The following is a 23,919-nucleotide window of genomic DNA, read 5'->3' on the forward strand; positions in this document are numbered from 1 at the left end:
CCCCCTGGTGGTCAGTGCACTCCCACAGGGGGAGTGCCACTTAACCAGAAGCCAGGCTCACGGCTGGTAGCACTAAGGAGCAGTGAGCCGAGTGGTAAGGAGCAGCAAGCAGGCAGGCAATAAGGAGTGAGGGGTCCCAGACTGCGAGAGGGCATAGACCAGGCTGAGGGACTCCCTCCCCACCAGTGCACGAATTTTGTGCACCGGGCCTCTAGTACAGCATAATTTGATATCTGTATTAAAATTATTTTTAGTACAGACTGAATAAATTGAGTCTTAGCAATCAATTGCAAAAGTAGTTACCTAAAACTTACCAAGTTGGAACTAGAAACAGCGGGAAAAAAAGTTGAGGAGTGAAAAGTAGAAAAGGAGGAGACAGAAAATAGAATTAGGGAAGGGAGTATGTCTGTTAGTATAAACAGGAAACGGGTAACTTTAGAGAGTCAATCCCCACAGTAATACTATACCTAACAGCTGGCTGTGTTCCCCTGTGATGGAGTTCTGACTTGGCTCTGAAAAACAAACAATTGAAAAGAAAAGAAAAAAATGAATGACCAAAATAATTTCTTAAAAATCAGCAACAAAAGTTAAGCAAGGAAATAAGCAAAACAATTTTTTAAGTGCTTAAGAAACATTAATGAAAGGATAACAAAAATATAATAAGCTATTATGAAAAATAATTGCATTACTTCCTTGAAAAGTTAAACAACAGAATTACCACATGAACCAGCAATTCCACTTTTAGGTATACATCCAAAAGAAATAAAAACAGGAACTCAAACAGATACTTGTGTGTCAATGCTTATAAGAGCATTACTCACAATAGCCAAAAGGTGGGAACAATCCAAGAGTCCTTCAAAAGATGGATAGATAAACAAAACACGGTATATACTGACAACGGAATATTTTCAGACATAAAAAATGAAGTTCGGATACATGCTACAACATGATGAACCCTGAAAATATTATGCTAAGGGAAATAAGCTGGATGCAGAAGGACAAATACTATACTACTCAATTTGTATGCAATATCTGGAAAAGGCAAGTTTATATATAGACAAAGTAGATTAGAGGTTACCAGGGATGAGGGGAATGGGGAAATGGGATGTTATTGCTTAATGAGTACAGAATTTCTGTTTGTGGTGATGAGAAATTTTAGAAATAGTGGTAGTGGTTGTACAACACTGTGAATTGTAATTAATGCCAATGAATTAAGCATCCCAGCATTTAAATGGTTAAAATGACACTTTGTTTCATATATATTTACTAAAATAAAAAGTAAATTAAAAAAAAAAAAACACGCACTAATAACAGCCTGGCTGGTATGGCTCAGTGGTTGAGCATCAACACATGAACAGGAGGTCACAGTTTGATTCCCAATCAGGGCACATGCCTAGGTTTCAGGTTCGATCCCCAGTAGGTGCCATGCAGGAGACAGTTGATCAATGATTCTCTCTCATCATTGATGTTTCTATCTCTCCCTTGCCCTTTCTCTCTCTGAAATCAATAAAAACATATTAAAAAATAAACTTACACATGCCCAGCTGGAGTGGCTCATTTGGTTGGATGCTGTACTGGGCACTGAAGTGTTCGATTCCCAGTCAGGGCACATACGTGAGTTACAGGTTTGATCCCCAGTATAGAAGGCAACTGATGGATATTTCTCTCTCCCCACCCCTTCCTCTCTCTAAGTGTGTCCTCAGGTGAGGATTAAAAAATCCTATCTAATAAAAGGGTAATATGCAAATTAACCGTCACTCCATCACAAAGATGGCGGCACCCATAGTCACAAGATGGCAGCACCCAGTCCTCTCAGCCCTGCTGGAGTCCCCTAGTCCCGGGGGGTGGATGCTGAGAGTGGGCAGCGTGAGCATTCTGCGCCCAGCCGTGGATGGGCCTCTGGCCAGGCTTGGGTGCAGATGGGCCTCTGGGCTGCGGAGAGCCTCTGGGCAGCGGGCGTGGAGTGGCTAGGCCCCGCAGAGAGCTACTGGCGCACAGATTCATGCGCAGGGCTACCAGTTTTACAAAACAACAACAACAACACAAACTTGACAAAGCAATACTCGTTTTATAAAGCAGAAGGATGATTCAGGGCCAACAACATGAGTTACATTTTCTCCTTAATGACAACAGAACATATGACACACATCCATAACAACTCAAAGTCAAGACATAGGTACAGCACACATAACTATTAGCAGATATGGTCTGATTTAACCTTAAGATAAAATGACAAAACTGGCTTTTATAAATATCTATTTCTTCAGTAACCTATCATAAAATTAATGGCTATAAGCCAAGTTCTTAATGCAAGAGATAGTGATAATCACCATTTAACAACTAACCACTTAAGTATTTTAAAAGCTTGAAAAACATTAAGGGCTAAATTTGGAAAAGATTCAGCTCCATTTTCCTCAAAGATTAAGTCTCTTGTGATACACAGGATTAAATCTGGCTTTCTCAAATGTGTCTAGGGAATAAAAATTTTGGAAGGGAAAAAGGTAGGGGATAGCCTGTGAACAACAATGGGGAAAAAAAATTACACCTTTATTTTCACTAACCTCTAACTGAAGTTTAGTATTTTCTCCAAATGTAGGCAACAAATTACATCAAAGTACCTATAATTTGTCAACAATAAATATCAGATATTTTCCTATCACATTTATAGTAGCTGCATATATTGCCATATATTTTTAGAAGACTTTCATTCTTAATTTAGTTTTGAAAAACAGAAATTCCAAATTTTTCTATTCTAACATATTTTTTGCAACATATTAGCAGGTGAATTCCCAGTTTTAATTTGAACTCATCTTACTTCCTACCTAAATAAATAATATGGTTCATTAGTGAATTCTACTAAACATTCAAAGAATTAATACCAATTTTTCTCAAACTCTTTCAAAAAAGGGAAGTAGTCTTCCAAACTTATTTTACAAGACTAGTATTACTCAGATACCAAAACTAGTCAAGACACCACAAGAAAAATTAAAGGCTAATATCCCTGATGAACATAGATGCAATGATCCTAAAGAAATTTTTGGCAAAATTAATTCAACAATACATTTAAAGAATCAGATACCAATATGAAATGGAATTTATCTCATCACAAGAAAAAAAAAAGTCTGCAACTACATATGGTGACAAATGTTAACTAGACGTATGTGGTGAACATTTTGCAGTACATACAAATATAAAATCATTATGTTATACTCCTGAACTAAAATGTTGTATGTCTACTAGATTTCAATAAAAAAATAAAGATAAAAAAGAATATGAGCCCGGCTGGCATGGCTCAGTGGTTGAGCATTGGTCAGGGTTTGATTCCCGTTCAGGGCACATGCCGGGGTTGTGAGCTTGATCTCCAGTGTGGGGTGTGCAGGAGGCAGCCAATCAATGATTCGCACTCATCATTGATGTTTCTCTATCTCTCTCTCTCCCCCTTCCTCTCTAAAAATCTATAAAAAATATATTTTTAAAAAATAGTTGTTCTTGCACATTAAGACACAGTAGAAATAACAGATCCATAGTAAGTTAAGATATGGTAGATCTCCCTCATCCTCTCCATGTCCCTTCTCTCTCTCTCGTAGGGGAAAATTTGGGCCCCATCATTATAGAGAAGCAGGTGTATAATATGGAAGGAGGAGTAGAGAAAGAAACAGAATTTTAGAACCAGAAGAACTTTGATCATCATCTAGATCTACTCTAGTGATTCTAAAGGATAAATTGGAGAGGAGTTATCAGCAACTTCTATTTTTCTCTCTAAAACCATACCAAGATTCCTTCTCAAGATTCTGATTCCCACTTAATTAATGGGAATGTCTTTTTTCTCAGGTGTTCTAGAACAGAACAAATTGAGAACCTCAAATTTTAGTATTTATACTGGAGAAGACAAATGCCTGGGTTAATGAGTGGCCAAAGACACATCCTACCTCTGCCAAAAGAAAAAGATTAGAGATACAGTGTTGATGTCTTAAGAACCTATGTTCATGCTTCTCAATACCCTGCAATTCGAACTTTCTTGTTCTAAAACAAAGTACAATAGCCTAAAACAATTTATTAGAAATTGTCAGGAATGTATCTGAATAAAAAATTGAAAAACATCCCAGAACACTCAGGCAGAATAGGTATGATTTTAGAGGTCAGAGTATAAGTGATTTTTCTTTTTAAAAAAATTCTTTTCTTCTGTACTGTATGATATATTGCCTTGCCTTCTGAGCTGGGCATAAATGATGTGTGTGCATTCTCTAGGCAAGCTGATTCTTTTCCTTTGAATACCCTGTGTAGTTCCCTGTAAATCCAACTTAGATTTTTATCTTTCAATTATAATTAAAGGAATGGGGCGGTCTTTACTTATTTGGTAAGCTGAAGATTAACCCTTAAGAACTGTAAATGCTTTGTTAATATATGTAAAAGCTGAAACAAGGGAAATCTAGGCATGCCTGTAAAAATCATAATTGGTAAATGGTTTATGCTGAAGGGCGTTTCTGAGTATGCAATCCAAATTGTGTAGTGCAATCAACATAACATTGCTCTGGGCATCTTTCAATTGTCCTATATCTGAACTCTCCCATTTAACATTTTTTCCTGCCTATGTCACTGGTGAAGGCACACCCAAGTTTGCCTAAGACTGGGAGTTGTCCCTAATATTATCAAAATGAAAGTATTTTAACCAAATTACTTCCTATAATAGGAACAATTTGCCAATAATATAACTGTTTCTATACTTCAATGGTCTTAATAAATTAAGCTACTTCTTAGGCGACCTTGCTACTCACAGGTCGCGACCCACAGGTTGAAAACTGCTGCTATAGAGCCTAAGACCATCAGAAAACACAGATATTTACATTACGATTCCTAACAGTAGCAAAATTACAGTTATGAAGTAGCAACGAAAATAATTTTATGGTTGGGGGTTACCACAACATGAGGAACTGTATTAAAGGGTCGCGGCATTAAGAAGGTTGAGAACCACTGCTCTAAACAGTAATGGTATAGTCATTTTACAAACAGGTACTTGCTCAATATGTTTATCTTGGGTAAGTGGTAAAGAATAAAGATTTTATTCAGTTTCTTGCCATGTGCCTTGGAAAACAGAGAGAAAAATGATTGTGGGTGGTACTCACTTGCAAAACTGCCTCTGTAAATAGTTTTGCTGAAAAGCTTTATTATTTCCCCTAGTTTGCCCACAGCAATAGTCTTTTTTCCCCAGAATTTCCTTTGATAATCACTTCATCTACCATTCTTGGTAGAGAAAATGAAGCAAATAAAGTCTACTATTATGCATCTAAAACTCAGTGTGACCCGGCTGGTGTTGCTCAGTGGTTGAGAGTAAACTTATGAACCAGGAGGTCATGGTTCAATTCCCGGTCAGGACATATGCCCATGTTGCGGTCTTGATCCCCAGTAGGGGGCATGTGGGAGGCAGCCGATCAATGATTCTTTATCATCATTGGTATTTCTCTCTCTCTTTCCCTCTCCCTTTCCTTCCTCTCTGAAATCAATACAAATATTTTTTAATAAATAAATAAAAGTGTGTTTGTCTTCATTCAAGATAAAATCAGTAACTTCATTAAATAAGAATCAATAGTGAATGAACCAACTAGAAATTAAGCATACACTGACTGAAATAAAAAATAATATACAGAGATCCAACAGCAGACTAGAGGATCCCAAGAATCAAGTCAAAGATTTGAAATACAAAGAAGCAAAAAACAACCAACCAGAAAAGCAAAAAGCAAAAAGAATCCAAAAATATGAAGATAGTGTAAGGAGCCTCTGGGACAACTTCAAACGTACCAACACCAGAATTATGGGGGTGCCAGAAGAAGAGAGAGAGCAAGATACTGAAAACCTATTGGAAGAAATAATGACAGAAAACTTCTCCCACCTGGTGGAAGAAATAGACTTACAAGTCCAGGAAGCACACAGAACCCCAAACAAAAGGAATCCAAAGAGGACCACAACAAGACACATCATAATTAAAATGCCAAGAGCAAAAGACAAAGAGAGAATATTAAAAGCAGCAAGAGAAAAACAGTTAATTACCTACAAGGGAGCACCCATACGACTGTCAGCTGATTTCTCAACAGAAACTATGCAGGCCAGAAGGGAGTGGCAAGAAATTTTCAAAGTGATGAATAGCAAGAACCTATAACCAAGATTACTCTACCCAATAAAGCTATCATTCAGAATTGAAGGTCAGATAAAGAGCTTCACAGATAAGAAAAAGCTAAAGGAGTTCATCACCACCAAACCAGTATTATATGAAATGCTGAAAGGTATTCTTTAAGAAGAGGAAGAAGAAGAAAAAGGTAAAGATAAAAATTATGAACAAATACATATCTATCAACAAGTGAATCTAAAAATCAAGTGAATAAAAAATCTGACGAACAGAATAAACTGGTGAATATAATAGAATCAGGGGCATAGAAAGGGAGAGCACTGAGAATTCTCCAGGGGGAAGGGGTGTACACCTATGGATGAGGATAGTTGCGGGGGTGGTGGTAAGGGCAGAGGGTGGGGTGGGAACTGGGTGGAGGGGAGCTATGGGGGGAAAAAAGAGGAACAATTGTAATAATCTGAAAAATAAAGATTTATTTAAAAAAATAGTGAATGAAGACTGTTGTCTAATTGTTTAGGAAATGTAGACATGACCGCATGCATATACATCAGGATGATTAGCTTATTATGCTACTGTCTATATCAGTGGTCGGCAAACTCATTAGTCAACAGAGCGTCAAACCACGGCTTGCGAGCCGCATGTGGCTCCCGAGCCGCAGTTTGCCGACCACTGGTCTATATTATCTAGATATACTACAAAAGTGTTTCAGGATACCAAATACTCCTATCACCAGTCTTAACATATTTCTTATTTTCTGGACTCTGACTTTTAAAATACCAAAGAAGCATCAATCATCATAAGAAATCATCTGACTCTTGATTTAGGCAAAGATGATTAAAGATTGAATCAAAGACAATTACTTCAACATTCACACTTACTAGATTCTGCCTCTCTGTATGGGTAGGCCCTCATTTTAGTGAGAAACCTTAGAGGGAAACAAGTTGAAATGAGGTAAAATATGAAAAGCCTATCCTCTTCATACAGATTTTGAACTTATTGCAATTAAACTAGATAAACCTGGAAAAATTTACATGTGATTATGTTTAAATAAATAGATGGGTGAAAAAGATCAGGCAATTTTAGGTAAAGTAAAATTAAACAGTGAGATGGAAATGTAAAGCAAGACAGAAAAAGTTAATAAATTGTATTTTTTAGTCTTACCCCATAAAGGAAAATTGAAAGATACTTGAGTTTTTAACATACAAAGAATATAATTTTTTTCTTTTCTTTTAGAGCCAGAGGGGGGTAAATATTTTACAATATAATAGAAGTAATCCAGTTATCTGCAGATTCTTAATATTTCCTCCAACTTTTGTGATATCGTACTATGTTAGTACAGTTTTGGTATTATTATTATACTTAAAATCCTTTTATTCTTGAAATATTAATGTTTATTGCATGTAACATTATATTTAAGATCGTTTTTCTTGAAATATTAAAAAAGAAAAGGATTAGAAGACATATATATTACTGTATTTCAACTGTAATTGAAAAATAAAAATGATTTAAATTTAAAAAATAAAAACTAAATAAAAGATGGAGCTGCTGGCTGGAGAATGAACTGTGGAGGATGCAAGAATAGAAGCGGGGAACCAATTAGGAGTCTACCGCAGGAATCTTAGGAAGGTATGATAATGAATGTAGTGAAGATGGTAAAAGTTGTAAGGGTGATATCTTCTGGAAGGAGAGCTCATGAGTTAATCTGCAAACTTAATGTCCATGTTACTTTACAATTTGTAGTTCTTTTCCTTCATTTATTCAATATTATTTAGTATCTTCCACATGTGAAACACTATTCTAAAATAACAAAAGTACTACAATCAAAGAGCTTACATGTTTGTGGAGAAGACACAAACAATAAACAAACAACGAACTACATTATATGTGAAGTGATAATAAACAAACAAAAAAGCAGAGGAAGAGATGAGAGAATTAGTGGAGGGTGGTCTCTGTGGTGGTTTTGAAACCGAGTTTAAAAACATCTTTCAGCCCTCGCCAGTTTGGCTCAGTGGATAGAGCATCAGCCTGTGGACTGAAGGGGTCCAGGTTCGATTCCAGTCAAGGGCACATGCCCGGGTTGTGGGCTCAATCCCCAGTGTGGGGCGTGCAGGAGGCAGCCGATCAATGATTCTCTCTCACTGACGTTTCTAACTGTATCTCTCCCTCTCCCTTCTTCTCTGAAATCAATGAAAATATAGTATTTTAAAAATAAATAAATAAAAAGGTCTATTAGATAATGTGACATCTGACCAGAAACTTGAAGTGAGGCCTCTAGCCATAAAAATATCATGCAAATATACCCGAGTCAGATACTGTGCCCTGCTTCCCACAGGACATGAGAAAGGTAAGGGAAACTCAAGTGATTATGAAAGCTAATACAGAGTCAGGGCTGAAGGGTTAGAGAAATTAGGAAGAGATAAAGGTCATCCACATAGAACAGCAAATATGATTTTGTTTTTGATATTTGAAAAGATTTAGTAACCAGACTATTTTATTTCTATTATTTTTATACTTTTGATTACTTCTAGAAGAACACACGTATTCATAAATATTTGTTGTAACTTTTACCTTAAAAAGTTTATTAAAGTCAATTTGTTCTAAATGTCTTGGTAGGTTCTAACTCTTGAGTTAGATGGTCAGGATATGATTCCACCTTCACCATCTCTCTACAGCCCTGCCATTAACTCTGTTAATGCAGAGTCAAAGGACTTTATCAAATATTATAAATTTATGTCTGTGCTGGAATATCTTGAACATTTCTTCAAAACTTGATGCTCTCTCTCTCTTTTTTTTTAAACAGGCTCAGAGCCTCTGCATGGCAATAGTATCTAACTAGATTAATATCATTTGCATCACACTTATTTTTAGTTTATACTCTAATTATAGCAAGTATGCTGGCATTTCATTTAGTGCAAGTTTCCTTTATAAAAAGTCCCATAAGATCAGTGACTCAATTTACAAAAAAATATTAAATTAATGCAAAGATGATACATAAAACTGGGAAGATTATAAAGGTAGTCTCTGAATGACTTAATTTAGGGGAAATTTCCTACTTTCATCATACCAAATCTTCACAGTGACCCTGTGAGGAAGGATCACTCCCAGTTTCCAAAGAAACTGCTTTGCCCACGGTGGTAGAGCCAATAACCTGAGGTATAGCCTTTAGTGCTGCAAAGGCCCAGAAGGAGCAGAACAATATGGATCAAGGCAGTGTGAGCTTTAAGTAGAACTTTTTAAAAAGCTTTAAAAATCATGTAGAACTCAAAACCCCAGTTTTGAAATTCTAAGTAGAAGTCTACAAATGAGAGCAGTATTTCAGGTAAGGATATATGAGTGCAATATACAAAGTAAAATGAATGCCAGATTTATTAGAGGCAGACAGGCTTACGCATTATGAGACCACTGTAATTTACCCACATGCTAACAAGCATCTCTAGCATGGTGTCTAATATAGTAGCAATAGGTAGTTGTTATTATTAACTCAACTGGAGGGGGGTCCCTCAGCCCGGCCTGCCCTCTCACAGTCTGGGAGCCCTCAGGGGTGGGAGGCAACCCAGAGTTCAGGTGTTAGGCGACACCCCCATCACACCTCTGATGCTGCCACTGCCGGCAGCACAAGTCTCGGCTGGCCCTGGTCACCTGAGCCTTGGGCGGCCCTGGGCGGCTGGGCAGCCGCCATCCGAGACTTGCTTGCACCTCGGGCAGGCCCTGGGCGGCTGGGGGCTGAGGGGACTGGGGGATTCCCGAGGCAGGCGCGTGAAGCGGCTGGACCCGCCTGGGGGTGGTCCCGGCCGTGCCGCATGCCTGACGCCCCGTGGGGCTGAGGGGACTGGGTGCCGCCATCTTGTGGCTGTGGGCACTGCCATCTTTGAGGGCATGGCAGTCAATTAGCATATTCCCTCTTTATTAGATAGGATTACATCAGGGTGATTATAGTACTATATTAGAGATATAGACAAATAGATATGGAAGTATGTACATTACACTACTTCCCCTGGAAAATGTAATGGAAAAGCCATTAAGGAAGAAGTAATGTTTGAGCTCAGTCTTCAAAGAAGAGTAAGTGTTTGCATGGTAAATGCAGGAAAGAACATTCCAGGAAAATGGAACAAATATGTGGAAATAGACTTTCAAGAACATTTCTTATATCTGGAGTGCAGTATGTATAAAAGACTGATAGACAAGGAGGCTGTTAAGTTGAGATGTTCTAGATCAGGAAGGAACATGTATGATCTACTAAGCAGTACAGACTTGATTCAGTGGGCAATGGGAAAACATTACAGGGTTTTAAATGGGAGAATAAAAGGATGACATTTATATTTGAGAAAATTTCATATGGTAGTTTCTGTAATGGGTGGCTTTAGGAGCCTAGACAAGAAGTGACAAAGAACTAACATAAATTAATGAAGCAGCAATGAGGATGGAGAGGACAGATTTGAGAAATATTTGGGAGACTAAGTGAACAACAATTGGTTAAAGACAGAGGAAAAGAGAGGGAGAGACAGGAGGAGACAGAACATTGAGTATTTTAATACACTGAGGTAAAGGAATCAGTAAAGTAGAAAACACAGGAGAGGGGAGGCAAGAAAGGCTGTAGAGCACAGCTGCACAGATGAAAACTGAATAAGAAGGTATGAGGGTAAAGGATGAGTGTGAATACAGGTGTTGGTAAGAATTTGGGGAGAGGCATTTTGGAAATATAGTTTTTTCTGTGAAGTAGTTCAGCTGTGCTAACTATAAGGGAATGGAAGAGGGGGACCTTAACGAGCATTTTAAAAGTTTTGTGAGAAACTTAGATAAAAGAAGCTAACTAGAATCACGTAGAAGAAATTCTGAACAGTGTTAACAGCACAGCTGAGGTTGGAAAATTGTGGCACCAATTTCCATAGCTGCGACATATGCCCTCCTCCCCACCACCAGCAATACAACTGCCAAGATTAAGAATGAAAGGAGGAAAGTAAACAAACAATTTTTTAAAAAGAGAATGAGAGAAGGCCAGGTGAGTCAATCTGGGATTATAAGTGCCGTGAGGACAAGAACTTTATTTAATGTTGCTGTGACAATAACAATTTTTTGTAACATAGAGCTTTGTACACACTATAAAATGTTCAATATTTGTTTGTTAAATAATTGACTGATGTGAAGTGATTTCAAAGAAAAAGATCCAGAGACAGAAAATCAGGACTAATTTCAACAAAATGTTAATGCTGGAAATAATGATTTCAAAGTCATCATCAAAACGCAATAGTTGAGCTCTGGCTGGTGAGTTCAGTGGTTAGAGCATTGGCCTCTGCACTGAAGGGTCAAGGGTTCGATTCCTGGTCAAGGGCATGTAACTGGGTTGTGGGTTCGCTCCCCGCTCCCTGTTGAGGCACCTGGGGGATGCAACCAATGGATGTGTCTCTCACATTGATGTTTCTCACTCTTTTCCTCCCTCTCTCCCTCCTCTTCCACTCTCTGTAAAGCAATGGGAAAAATATCCTCAGGTGAGGATTAACAAAAAACAAACAAAAAAACACTACAGCAGCGGTTCTCAACCTGTGGGTTGCGACCCACAGGTTGAGCGACCCACAGGTTGAGAACCGCTAGCAGGGTCGCCTAAGACCATCGGAAAATACAGATATTTACATTACGATTCCTAACAGTAGCAAAATTACAGTTAGGAAGTAGCAACGAAAATAATTTTATGGTTGGGGGTCACCACAACATGAGGAACTGTATTAAAGGGTCACAGCATTAAAAAGGTTGAGAACCACTGCTCTATAAGGATGAGAAAGTTCATGAAGGTAGAAGTGGTGAAAACACAGATAATACTATATACAAGTCGTGAACAAACTGAAGAGAATTCATTTAGCAATCTCCCCTCTGATCCATCTGGCTCGGTTTAACAAAAAGCTGGAAAGACAACAGCAGCCAGCAGGCATGTAGCTGAAGCTTGAATAAACCAAGAACCAGGGCCAGAGTTATATGAGTCATATACAGGCCACTGAAGGCCATCTCTTGCAGCAAGGGCCCACTCTAGTGCAGAGACCAATGTTGGAAGAGGTGGAACTGATAGTACTAGGGGAAAATATTGGGCTCCAGGCAGAAAAAAGAGGTAGGTGACACTAGGATGTACAGGTAGATCTGCCATCAATACTGGGTACTTGATCAACAATATCCTTCAAATTCTGGTGCATATGTTAAATATAAGCATTAGATTAATAGAGGCCCTTGAGGAAACCAGTGCTGTTTTGTAGGATGTACCAAGCATGAGAAATGTTCTTAGAAGGACACTTTTTTATTTTATTTTAAATGATCCTGATCAGAATTGAACCTGGGACCCTTCAGTCCTCAGGCCGACGCTCTATCCACTGAGCCAAACCAGCCAGGGCTATAAGGACACTTTTTTGTTTGTTTATTTGTTTTGTTTGGGCTTCAGATTTGCATAAAGAAAATGAATATGATGTAAAGTATGTTCTGAACTTATTTGAATGATTAAGTTTTGTTAAAACTCTTCCTAGATATATGGGAGTATTCATTGGAAGTTGAAAAACTTATCTGTGATGAAGACGGTTTTGATTTCAATGCCCAGTCTATTTAACACTTGGAACATAGCAAGCCTAATAGCAGAAAGCAGATTTAATAAAGCCCACAGCATAACATAAACATAAAGACAGTTTCTTGGGCCAAATCCACAAACTGATTAGCCAAGAAAAGTACAAATGCTAGGAGAGGGCAGTACTTATACAGATAAGAGAAAAAACAGAAAAATCTCACCAAGAAGTAACAGAAGAAAGGATTTGGGAATTATTGCAAACATTCAAGAATATTGTTGATACCTTATGTCCTTCTTTGGCTTGCAAGTGATTGAAATTATTCTTCATGCATTTTAGCAAACATATTTCATGCTTCCTCCATTTTAAGATGGTTTTGGAAGAATAAGGCCTGACCATATAGACTACCTCCTTAACAAGGAATTGACCCAAACACCTGAATTCAACAAAGCTAAAGAGCTAAGGAACTAAGGAGAGCTAAAGCCTTGCATTATGGGGGCTAAGATGAAATGATAAACATTTGTGATATATTTATTATTATTATGTATTTATTTATTTATTGTTAATCCTTACCCGAGGATATTTTTCCATTGATTTTTTTAGAGAGAGTGGAAGAGAGAGGGAAAGACAGAGAGAAACATCGAAGTGAGAGAAACACATCGACTGGTTGCCTCCTGCATGAGCCCCGACCAGGGCCCAGGCCAGGGAAGAGCCTGCAGCCAAGGTATGTGTCCTTGACTGGAATTGAACCCAGGACCCTTTGGTCTGCAGGCTGACGCCCTATCCACTGAACCAAACCGGCTAGGGCACATTTGTGATATTTTCAAAGCCGGCATTGATTTCATGTCATGGTTAAAGGTTAACTGCTCAATGCAAGCTAAAATTAACATCTTTCTAAATTTTCATACAAAAAAAAAAGTAAAACTATGGTATATATGTATGTTGAAAATTTTTAAAATATTGTTTTTGGTGTGTATGTATGTGTATATACACATGCACATATACAATGCTTTCATAATTAACCCGTTTAGTATTCAATTCAATGTTTCTTAATATATTCACATTGTTATACAACTCTCAGCACAATCTAATTTTAGAATGTGGTCCCCCTCTAAAACAATTCTTATACCCTTTAGCAGTCAAGCTTCATCTCACTCCGTCACCTTGCAAAGTAACCACTAATCTATTTTCTGTAGATTATTTCAAGGTTCATCCACATTGTAGCATATTATCAGTACTTCACGTATTTTTATTGGCAAATAATATTCCATTATATGAATATGCCACATTTTATTAATTAATTCATCAATTGGTGGACATTTTGGTTGTTTCTATCTTTTTCTGGCTATTATGAATAATGCTGCTATGAATATTCCTGTACAAGCTTTTGCGTGGACGTTTATTCTCATTTCCACTTGTGTATATATCTAGGAGTAGAATTGCTGGTCATAAGGTAGCTCTATTTTTCACTTTTTGAGGAACTGCCAACCTGTATTCCAAAGTGGTTGTAACATTTTGTTCCTACCAGAAGTGTATAAGGGTTTCAGTTTTTCCATATCCTCATCAACATTTGTTATTGTCAATCTTTTTTATTAAAGCCTTCCTAGAGTATGCGAGGTGATACCTCGTTGTGGTTTTGATGTGCATTTCCCTAATGGCGAATAATTTTGAGCAGCTTTATATGTGCCTATTGGCACCTTTTCCTCTCCTCATCTCCATTTGGAAAGCTTTTACCTTTTTCCTCCCACACTTTTGAGGTTTTTTTTCCATTGACTTATTTAGGACTTTTATATCATAAATATCATTAAATTGTTCCCTAAAGTATGTCCATTTTGGTTAGAGTCCTTACTTAGCATTTACATAACACATACTCAGAGCGTCTGTCATTTTCCACTATTTCTTTCCCTTTCATCTTGTGATCTCTGTTCTGGCTCACTTATTTCATTCAAAACCTTTCTTAAATATTCTCAGAAGAAATATTTGTATTTTTGTATATTTGTAATGTATTTCCCACTTGTAGGGGGATGGTGTCTTCACTGGGAATATGGACTTGGATTATTTTTTCTCTTGGTAATCTGTGGATACTCTTCCACTGTCTCCTAATTTCCAATGTTGTAGATTACAATTCTGATGCCAGTCTGATACTTTATAGGTATAATAAATTCTAACTGGAAGCTTCTAAGGCGAATCCTTGGAGCTCAAATATTTTACTAGGATAACTCTAGGTGTATGTTTTCTATCACTGATCTTCCCTAAAACTTTATTCTATGCAATAAAGTCTTTAACTCAGGAAATTACATTAGCCACGTTAGGTGTCCTGAATCTATCCTCTAAGTCTCTTACCTTTTTTTTTAATATAGATTTTTAAACATATTTTTATTGATTTCAGAGAAAGGGAGAAATAGAAACATCAATGAGCCCTAGCTGGTTTGGCTCAGTGGACAGAGCATTGGCCTGCAGACTGAAGGGTCCTGGGTTTGATTCTGATCAACCTCAGTTGCATGCTCCTCCCTGGCCCAGGCCCTGGTTGGGGCTCATGCAGGAGGCAAGCAATCAATGTATTTCTCTCACATTGATATTTCTCTCTGTCGTTCCTCTCTCTTCCACTCTCTCCAAGGAAAATCAACGGAGAAATATCCTCAGGTGAGGATTTAAAAAAAAAAGAAATGAAACATCAATGATCAGAATAATTGATTGGGAATCGAACTGTGACCTCTTGGTTCTTGGGTCAATGCTCAACCACTTAGCCACACCAGTGGGGCTCTTATCTTTTTTTTTTTTTAATTTTTAATCTCTTTGTATATTTGCCTCTGTGCTTTGATATTTCTTCCACTGGATCTTCCAGGCCAATACATGATCACACTCTTTCATTCATTTCTTATTCAATAATTATGTACTGGTTGCTTACTGTGTGCAAGACAGTGTTGTAGACATTGGATGTTGATAAAAGATCAGCAATGTATACAAGGGACAAAAGTTTCTGCTCTTAGAGTACTTACATTTCAGTGGAGATAGTAAAAAAAGGTGTGTGTGCATGGATTGAGAGTCATGAAGCAATACTTATTTAGCTAGGATATCATATTTTTGCTCAATAAAGTCTTCTTTTATACTTGAACCTCTTGAAATGCTCCTATTATTTATTATTTTCATATTAAAGCTACTGTCTTCTCTAGCATTTCTATTTAGCTGGTCCAACACATTGTTTATTCTAAGTTATTTTTCTCTTTCTGGTTGCCTGGCTTCCCTGGATAGGTTGTTTTCTTTGCTACCTCAGAGGGGCTTAGGTTTCGTTATTGAAGGACCACAGTGAGAACAGTCTCCAAGGAACAGAAAGGCACGCAGTGTTTACCCCCTAGGCGGGCAGTGCAGCAGGCAACCTGCCAGCCCTGCCTAGACCCAGGAGGAAGCCTCAGGTCTCCTTACATCTCCTAGCCTCAGGGATAGTGAGTTCCCTTGCTTTTTCCCTTTCTCCTTCCCCCCAGAAGTCCATGGCTCTCTACCAAGCCAAGGTCTTTCCTATACCTGCCACTCTTATCCTCATCCCCAGGCTCTTGTCCAGCCTGTTCTCTTGTCCAACTTGTTCTCTCTGAGGAATATGACCTGGGCCAGCTCCCCAACAGGGCGCACACATGCCCAGGTTTCCCTTGCACCTAACTGTTCATTGGATCAAGGGGTCATTTGGCTCAAGAGAGGCAGACAGAGGCTGGAGTCAGAAACAGAGAAATAGTGAGATTTCACCTTCCTTCCCAGAACCCCCTCTGAAAAGTAAGTCCTGTTTACAGACTAATCCAAAAAACATTCAATTCTTAGCAAAAAAAATTGTAAAAGTCTCTGTGAGATGCAAATATCTGTGGTTTGTAACATTATCAACTACTGCCCTAAATATTAAATTCTGAGAAATAATAAAGACCTTAATGTAAGTAGAATTTAAAGGATATAGACTAGATGGATAAATGTCAAAATAATTATGCTGTATAAAAGCAGACAGACAAAAGAGAGTATGATTTCACTCACATAAAATTCTGGGGAATGTAAACTAATGTATAGTGACAGAAAGCAGATCAGTGATTGCCTGGGGACCAGGGAATTAGGTGAGTGGTCATAACAGGCACAAGGAAACATCTGGAGGTGATGGAAATGTTTATCATCTTGATTCTGATCATTGTTTCAGGGGAGTGTGCACATTTCAGAACTCAACAAACTGTACACATTAAATATGTGTGGTTTAGCCCTAACCAGTTTGGCTCAGTGGATAGAGTGTCGGCCTGCAGACTGAAAGGTCCCAGGTTCGATTCTGGTCAAGGGCATGTACCTTGGTTGTGGGCACATCCCCAGTAGGGGGTGTGCAGGAGGCAGCTGATTGATGTTTCTCTCTCATCGATGTTTCTAACTCTCTCTCCCTCTCCCTTCCTCTCTGTAAAAATCAATAAAATATATATTAAAATAAATAAATAAATAAATTTGTGGTTTGTTTTATGCAAATTATACCTCAATAACACTTAAAAATATTGACTTGGAAAAATATTTGCAACTTACATCACAAAAGTTTGATATCCCTAAATATAGAGAACATCTAAAAATAAAGAACACCAACAGAAAGTCACTGAACTTTTGTGTTTGAAATTTTCCATAATAAAAAAAATATATATAAAGTATATATATATATATATATATATATATATATATATATATATAAATATATATAAAAAAAAATATATATATATCCCTGGCTGAAGTGGATCAGTTGTTTGAAGCATCATACCATATACCATAAGGTTTCGGTTTTGATTCCCAGTCAGGGCACATACCTAGGTTGGGGTTTGATCCCATTGGGGCATGTATGGGAGGCAACTGATTAATGTTTCTCCATTTTTCCCTCTCTCTCTCTCAAATCAGTAAACACATCCTCAGGTGAGAATAAAAAAATTAAACACACACACACATATGTAATTTTAAAAATACTATTAAAACACTATCGCTCACCTCAGATACAAATATAATTACAAAGCCATTGCAAATTCAGGGGATACTGCAAAGTATGTTTGAATTCTGATGGATACTTACTGATTGATGGAATAATCAAAGGTGGGGTAGAGAATCAGGCAAGTCATCTTGGAGTAAATGAGTATGAACCTGGTCTTAAGGTGATGTGGGTTTGTGTACCTTTTTATGGTAGACAAAAAGAAAGCAGAAGAGAAGGGAGTTCAAATGAAGAAAAATATATGATCAAAAGCAATGTGGTGGGGGAAAGATTAAGACAGCTTTTGAAAAGTACTCTTACTATAGGTTCACCATTTCTAATACAATCACTGAAATCTTGTCACAAAACCATTATATGTTATACCACAGTGAAAAGAACACACAGGAAAGAAAACGAAGCCTAATTCACTATATAAGTATTTGGAATTGATCAAAATAATTTATGTTATTTATGCACTATATTCAATCTTTATAGCATGTCTATGTTCTACCTATATTAGTATTTTTCTCTAAATAGACTTGTGTTATTACCTAGCCTCACTCTAAGAATGGTACTAGAAATATTAGCAATTTTTTCTAGTGCACTAAAATAAACACATTTTTCATACTTTCAGATGTGTATTTATTTTTGTTATATAAAAATTCAATATCTACATTTGGAAATAGTTTACACCAAGTATAAAAGCAATCCAACACATGGAAAGGTAGAAACAGCAAGTAACCTTCAATTAATTTTGAGAAATCCACAAAGAAAATAGAACCTAAAAAGAATTAGTAACTACTGAGAAAATAGAACAGCCTGGTTCAGAAAAAAACAACAACAAAAAAAACCACACAACTAAATAAGTAAAGGGACAGTGTGGGGTGATGAAAAAAGGCTTTCGAATCACAGAGAACTTAATTCAAATTCCACACCTACCACTTAAATAACCTAATTTTGGGGCACTTCACTTTCCTCATCTCTAAAATGGTGAAAATGGCCCAGCCGGTGTGGCTCAGTGATTGAGTGTTGATCTATGAACCAGGGGGTCATAGTTCAATTCCTGGTCAGAGCACATGCCCGGGTTGCAGGCTCGATCACCAGTGAAGGGGTGTGCAGGAGGCAGCCGGTCAATTATTATCTCTCATCATTGATGTTTCTCTCTTTCCTTCCTCTCTGAAATGAATAAAAATGTATTTTAAAAAATAAATAAAATGGTGATAATGGTTACCTGTCCAGGTTGTTGTGAGGATTAAATAAACCAACACTGGGCCCTAGCTGGTTTGGCTCAATGGATAGAGCAATGGCTTGCAGACTGATGGGTCCCAGGTTCAATTCCGGTCAAGGGCACATGCCTGGGTTTCGGGCTCAATCCCCAGTGTGGGGCACGAAAGAGGCAGCCGATCAATGATTCTCTCTCATCATTGATGTGTCTATCTCTCTCTCCCTCTCCCTTCCTCTCTGAAATCAATAAAAAAATTTTTAAAAAATAAACCAACATTGGTAAAATGCCTGACATATAGTGGGTACTTGACAATTATTACTATAATGTTGATGACAGTTTTAGTAAGATTGTTTCCTCTTTCAATTTGGCAAAATGAAAAAAATACTAAATTCTTTAAAGATTATCAGCTTATATTCAATTTTATAATCTATGCCATTTGTCTAAATTCAGTCTAAAATTTGAAAACTTTTTGAATGTTACAATATGCTGAAATTATACAATATTTATCTATATAATAGAGGAATATGCAAATTAGCCAGGACACTGTAACGTCACGACCAAACAGCAGGGACCTGAGGCTGCATGGCGCCTGGCTGGGGCGAGGGAGCTCAGGGTGCGCCCCCCCCCTGCCCCACGGGGCTTGATGGGGGACCTCAGGCCGCACCCCCAGACCCGTGGGACTTGACCGGGACCTCAGGCCGCACCCCTCGCCCAGCAGGGCTTGATGGGGAACCTCAGGCTGTACTCCCCCACCTGGCAGGGCTTGATGGGGAACCTCAGGCAGTGCTTTCCGCCCTGGCGCTGGGCTGGGAGACCTCAGGCCACGCCCCTCGCCTGGCAGGGCTTGATGGGGGACTGCAGGCCACGTCCCCCACCCCGGCAGACCTCAGGCCGCAACCCCCGTCCTGGCGCCGGGCCAGGAGACCTCAGTCTGCGCGCCCTGCCCGGTGGAGCTTGATGGGGGACCTCAGGCCACGTCCCTCCACCCCCACTCCAGTGCCAGGCCAGGGGACCTCAGGCCATGCCCCCCTACCCAGCGGGGATTGAGAGGGGACATCAGGTTGCGCCCCCCTGCCTGGCACTGGGCTGGGGGACCTGAGGCTGTGCCCCCCCCCGCCCAGCGGGGCTTGACGGGGGTGGGGGCCGGCCAGGTCTGGGTTTCACTCAGTGGGGGTGGGGCCAGCCGGGTCTAGGTCTCCAGCATTTTTGAAGTGCGTGCAGGTGGTGGGCGGGGACTTGACTCTAGGTCCCATGGTGCACCTCAGACTCTGACAGGAGGGAGATTTTCATATACATTTTACTAATTTTCTTTCAACTCTGACACTTCTATTATAGAGAAAGGGCAAACAGCAATATTAAAATATTTCCTCTAATTAATTCCCTTTAATGTGCACAAATTTCGTGCACCAAGCCACTAGTGTATTTATAATCCTAAACTAGATGTTTCTTTGAGTATAGGATAAAAAATGTTAGGTAATATGCATGTATATACATTTTGGAGAAATTTTATATTTACAGGAAAAAATCAGTTCCAATATGGTATATCTCCTGTGGGAAAAAGTAACAGATAGTACACAGAGGGATGGTACACTAAGCAAGGAAACATTGGGGATCAAGAGATTCTAAAAACCTGGTGATAAAAGTATTGAAATAGGGAATGAAAGCATTTAAGATTGTCAGAGCATAATATGACAAAGGATTAACAAACTAAACAAAGTTTTTAAGATGTAAAGAACTGAAAGGAATCATACTCAAATTTGTATTCTAGTATTAACGTCTTTGATACAAGGAAAAAAGAATTGGAAAATATTTCCTGGCAATGTTAGGCTTTCAGACAATGATAGAATACTGAGGGTGGGGGGCGGGAGGCAGAAAAACATTCCTCATGCAGCCGACATTTTTTTTGGTAATCCTCACTCAAGGAAAGTGTGTAGAAGGGAAGGGGAGAAGGAAGGAAAAGGAGAGGGAGACAGAGAGACATTGATGTGAGAGAGACACAGATTGGTTGCCTGATGCAGGCACCCAACTGAGCAGGGGATCAAACCCTTGACCCTTCGGTGCACAGGCTGATGCCCTATCCATTGAGCCACATGGGCCAGGGCCTCATCAAGACAACTTTAAAGATTAACTCTGATCCTGAGATTTTAAAACATGCAGATTCAAATTTCTGTTAGTTGGGTTGGTAAAAACCCAGGTGAATAGTTAAAAGGACCAAAAAAATAAAAAGCTTTTAAATATTCATTACAAAAAATTTTTTTAAAATATATTTGTTTATCGATTTCAGAGAGGAAGGGAGAGAGAGATAGAAACATCAGTGATAAGAGAGAATCATTGATTGGCTGTCTCCTACATGCTCACACTGGGGATCTAGCTCACAATCCGGGCATATGTCCTGACCTGGAATCAAACTGTGACCTCCTGGTTCATAGGTCAACACTCAATTACTGAGCCACACCAGGCAGGCTAGAAAAGATTTTTTTTTAATCAATACAAAGAAGTTCTGTGGTTATCTATTTCAATCTACTTTAATGTTAGTCAATAAAAGATAGTAGTCTTGATAAATATCACATGATCTCACTCATTTGTAGACTATAATGAACAACATAAACTGATGAACAAAAAATAGAACCAGAGTCATAGAAGCATCGAACAGACTGTCCAACCTATGAGTGAAGGCGGGAGGGGTGGGGTGCGGGGGTAAGAGATCAACCAAAGGACTTGTATACATGCATATGAGCATAACCAATGGACACAGACAATAGGGGGGTGAGGGCATGTGCTGGGCGATGGGGGCGGCCAGGGAGAGGTCAGTGGGGTAAAAGGAGACTTATGTAATACTTTAAACAATAAAGAATTTTTTTAAAAAGATAGTAGTCTGATCACCTTCTCTAGAACATATGCTTTCATGAGTAATAAGCAAACTAATGTTTAGTTAACAGTCTAGCATTTAATACAAAATCTCTCTAATACTATTTGGATTACTTGAGAGTTAATGTTTGAAGATGCCGTTAAATACCCATACAGGTTCCTTTTTTTTTTCCATTATAGGTCAATTTCAGAAAATTTCTTTAGAATCCTATTGCAAAGTAAGGGGAAATATTCCAATCTGTTATCTGTGTCAAGTGAAGGCAAGTCCTACAGTCAAAAATCTGCCCAAATCATAGATCTGAAGAGTGAGGGAGATTGCGAACAATTATTTCACAGAAATACTTTAATTCAATAAACATTTAAATAAATGAATGCGTGTAACATTTATGCCTGGTTCAGTAAAAACAATAAACAGTAAGACTCTGTTGTATTGTTCCTATTTTAAAAAATCACAGATTTGATAATGCTCACATCAAAGTCCTGTGGCCCATGCACATTAACATACTAAATAACTTTGTTATTCTTTTTTTCTTTTAATCCTTACCTGAGGATATGTTTTTTTAAATTGCTTTTAGAGAGAGGCAGGGAGAGAGAAACATTGATTGGTTGCCTCCCATTAGCGCCCTGACTGGGAATTGAATCCACAACCTACATATGTGTCCTGACCAGTAATTGAACCCGCAATCTTGATGGTGCATGAGACAACACTCCAACCAACTGAGCTACCCGGCCAGAACACTGTGTTATTCTTAAAAAGCTAGGACTTGGCCTCATGATGTGATGAGAAGCACATAAAACTTAGAAGTTTGAGTGAAATAAGCCAGTCAGAGAAAGTCAAGTACTATTTGATTTCACTTATATGTGGAATCTAATGAACAAAATAAACTGACAAACAAAATAGAAACAGACTCAAAGATACAGAGAACAGACTGACAGCTGTCAGAGGGGAAGGAGGGTGAGGGATGGGTGAAAAGGTGAAGGTTAAGATTAAGCAAAAAAAAAAAAAAAAAAAAAAAGAACAACAAAAAACCCTCACAGACAAACAGTATGGTGATTACTAGAGGGAAAAAGGGGTGGGGAGAGACAGATAAAGTGGAGGGGAGGGAGCAGGGGGGAGGAAAAAATGCTGATGAAAGGAGGCTTGAGTTGGGGTGGTAGACACACAATACCATATACAGATACTGTATTACAGAATTGTGCACCTGGAACCTATATAATATTATGAACCAATGTCACCCCAATAAATTCAATAAAAATTTTAAAAAAGAAAAAATTAAAAATTATGCATTATGACAAAGTAAATTCAATTTTAGGGATATAAAAGTGGTTCAACATCAGGAACTCTATTAATGTAATTCAATGTTAATAGATAAAAGAAAGAAAACTGTTTGAGAATCTCAGTAGATGTTGAAAAGCTTTTGATTAAATTCAATGCCATTGCTATTAAAATTCCTAGAAGGTGCAACAGATGGAAACTTAGCTACTGGAACATATAGCAGACATGCTCCTTAGTGGTGTTGAAAAAACAACTTAGAAGTCTAACTGCTGGCTCTGCCACTACTCATGTAGCCTGAGACAAATGACTGTCAATAGCCTCAGTTTATCTCTAAAATGGCAATAACACCTAGTATTCTCACAGAGTAGGGAGAGGATGAAGTTGATAACACTTCTCTTAGCTCTTTACCCATGCTCAGTGTGTTAACTACCTTAAACTTTTGTTTCCCACATGCTTTCCACCTTTCTGTCATACCTTCTTAAGTGATCCTGTTGTTGTAATCTTCTCTAGACCTTCCTTCAAGAATCAGTTGTGTCCCATCCTCTGAGATACCTGTCCAGGGTCCTCTCCACATATCATTATTCTCTTCACCATCTGTTATCCAAAGCAGTTTCTTTTTGTTCTAATCAAACCACTAACTACAATCCTATCTTATAAAGAGTAATATGCAAATTAACCATCACTCTGCTACATCCACAAGCCACGCCCACTAACCACGCCCACTAGCCCATCAGGAGCGAGTATGCAAATTAACCCCAACCAAGATGGCTGCGGCCACGGAGAGAGCAGGAGGGAGGCTCGGGTTTCCCCGGCAATGGAGGAAGCCAAGCTTTCTGCACACCCTGGCTACTTAAGGCTACAAAGTTTCAATTATAGAGGTTAAATAAATTCCAACAGAAATGGCTGCTGCCGCGGAGCAAGCAGAAGGCTTGG

General features: G+C 38.5%; 1 protein-coding gene across 3 annotated transcripts in view; it reads right to left on the reverse strand.

Annotated features, from left to right (window-relative positions):
• SLC12A6 (solute carrier family 12 member 6) overlaps positions 1 to 23,919 on the reverse strand; it is a 105,219-nt gene that overhangs the window by 56,946 nt on the left and 24,354 nt on the right. For 2 of the 3 annotated variants that reach the window (XM_080680423.1, XM_080680425.1), the window contains exon 2: positions 468 to 512. The exons of the other annotated variant lie outside the window; for it this stretch is intronic. In XM_080680423.1, the coding sequence (XP_080536549.1) occupies positions 468 to 512 (45 nt within the window). The remainder of the gene's footprint in view (positions 1 to 467; positions 513 to 23,919) is intronic. 3 annotated transcript variants of the gene reach the window in all.

Source organism: Plecotus auritus (assembly GCF_963455305.1).
Source record: "Plecotus auritus genome assembly, chromosome: 1".
Classification (NCBI taxonomy): domain Eukaryota; kingdom Metazoa; phylum Chordata; class Mammalia; order Chiroptera; family Vespertilionidae; genus Plecotus; species Plecotus auritus.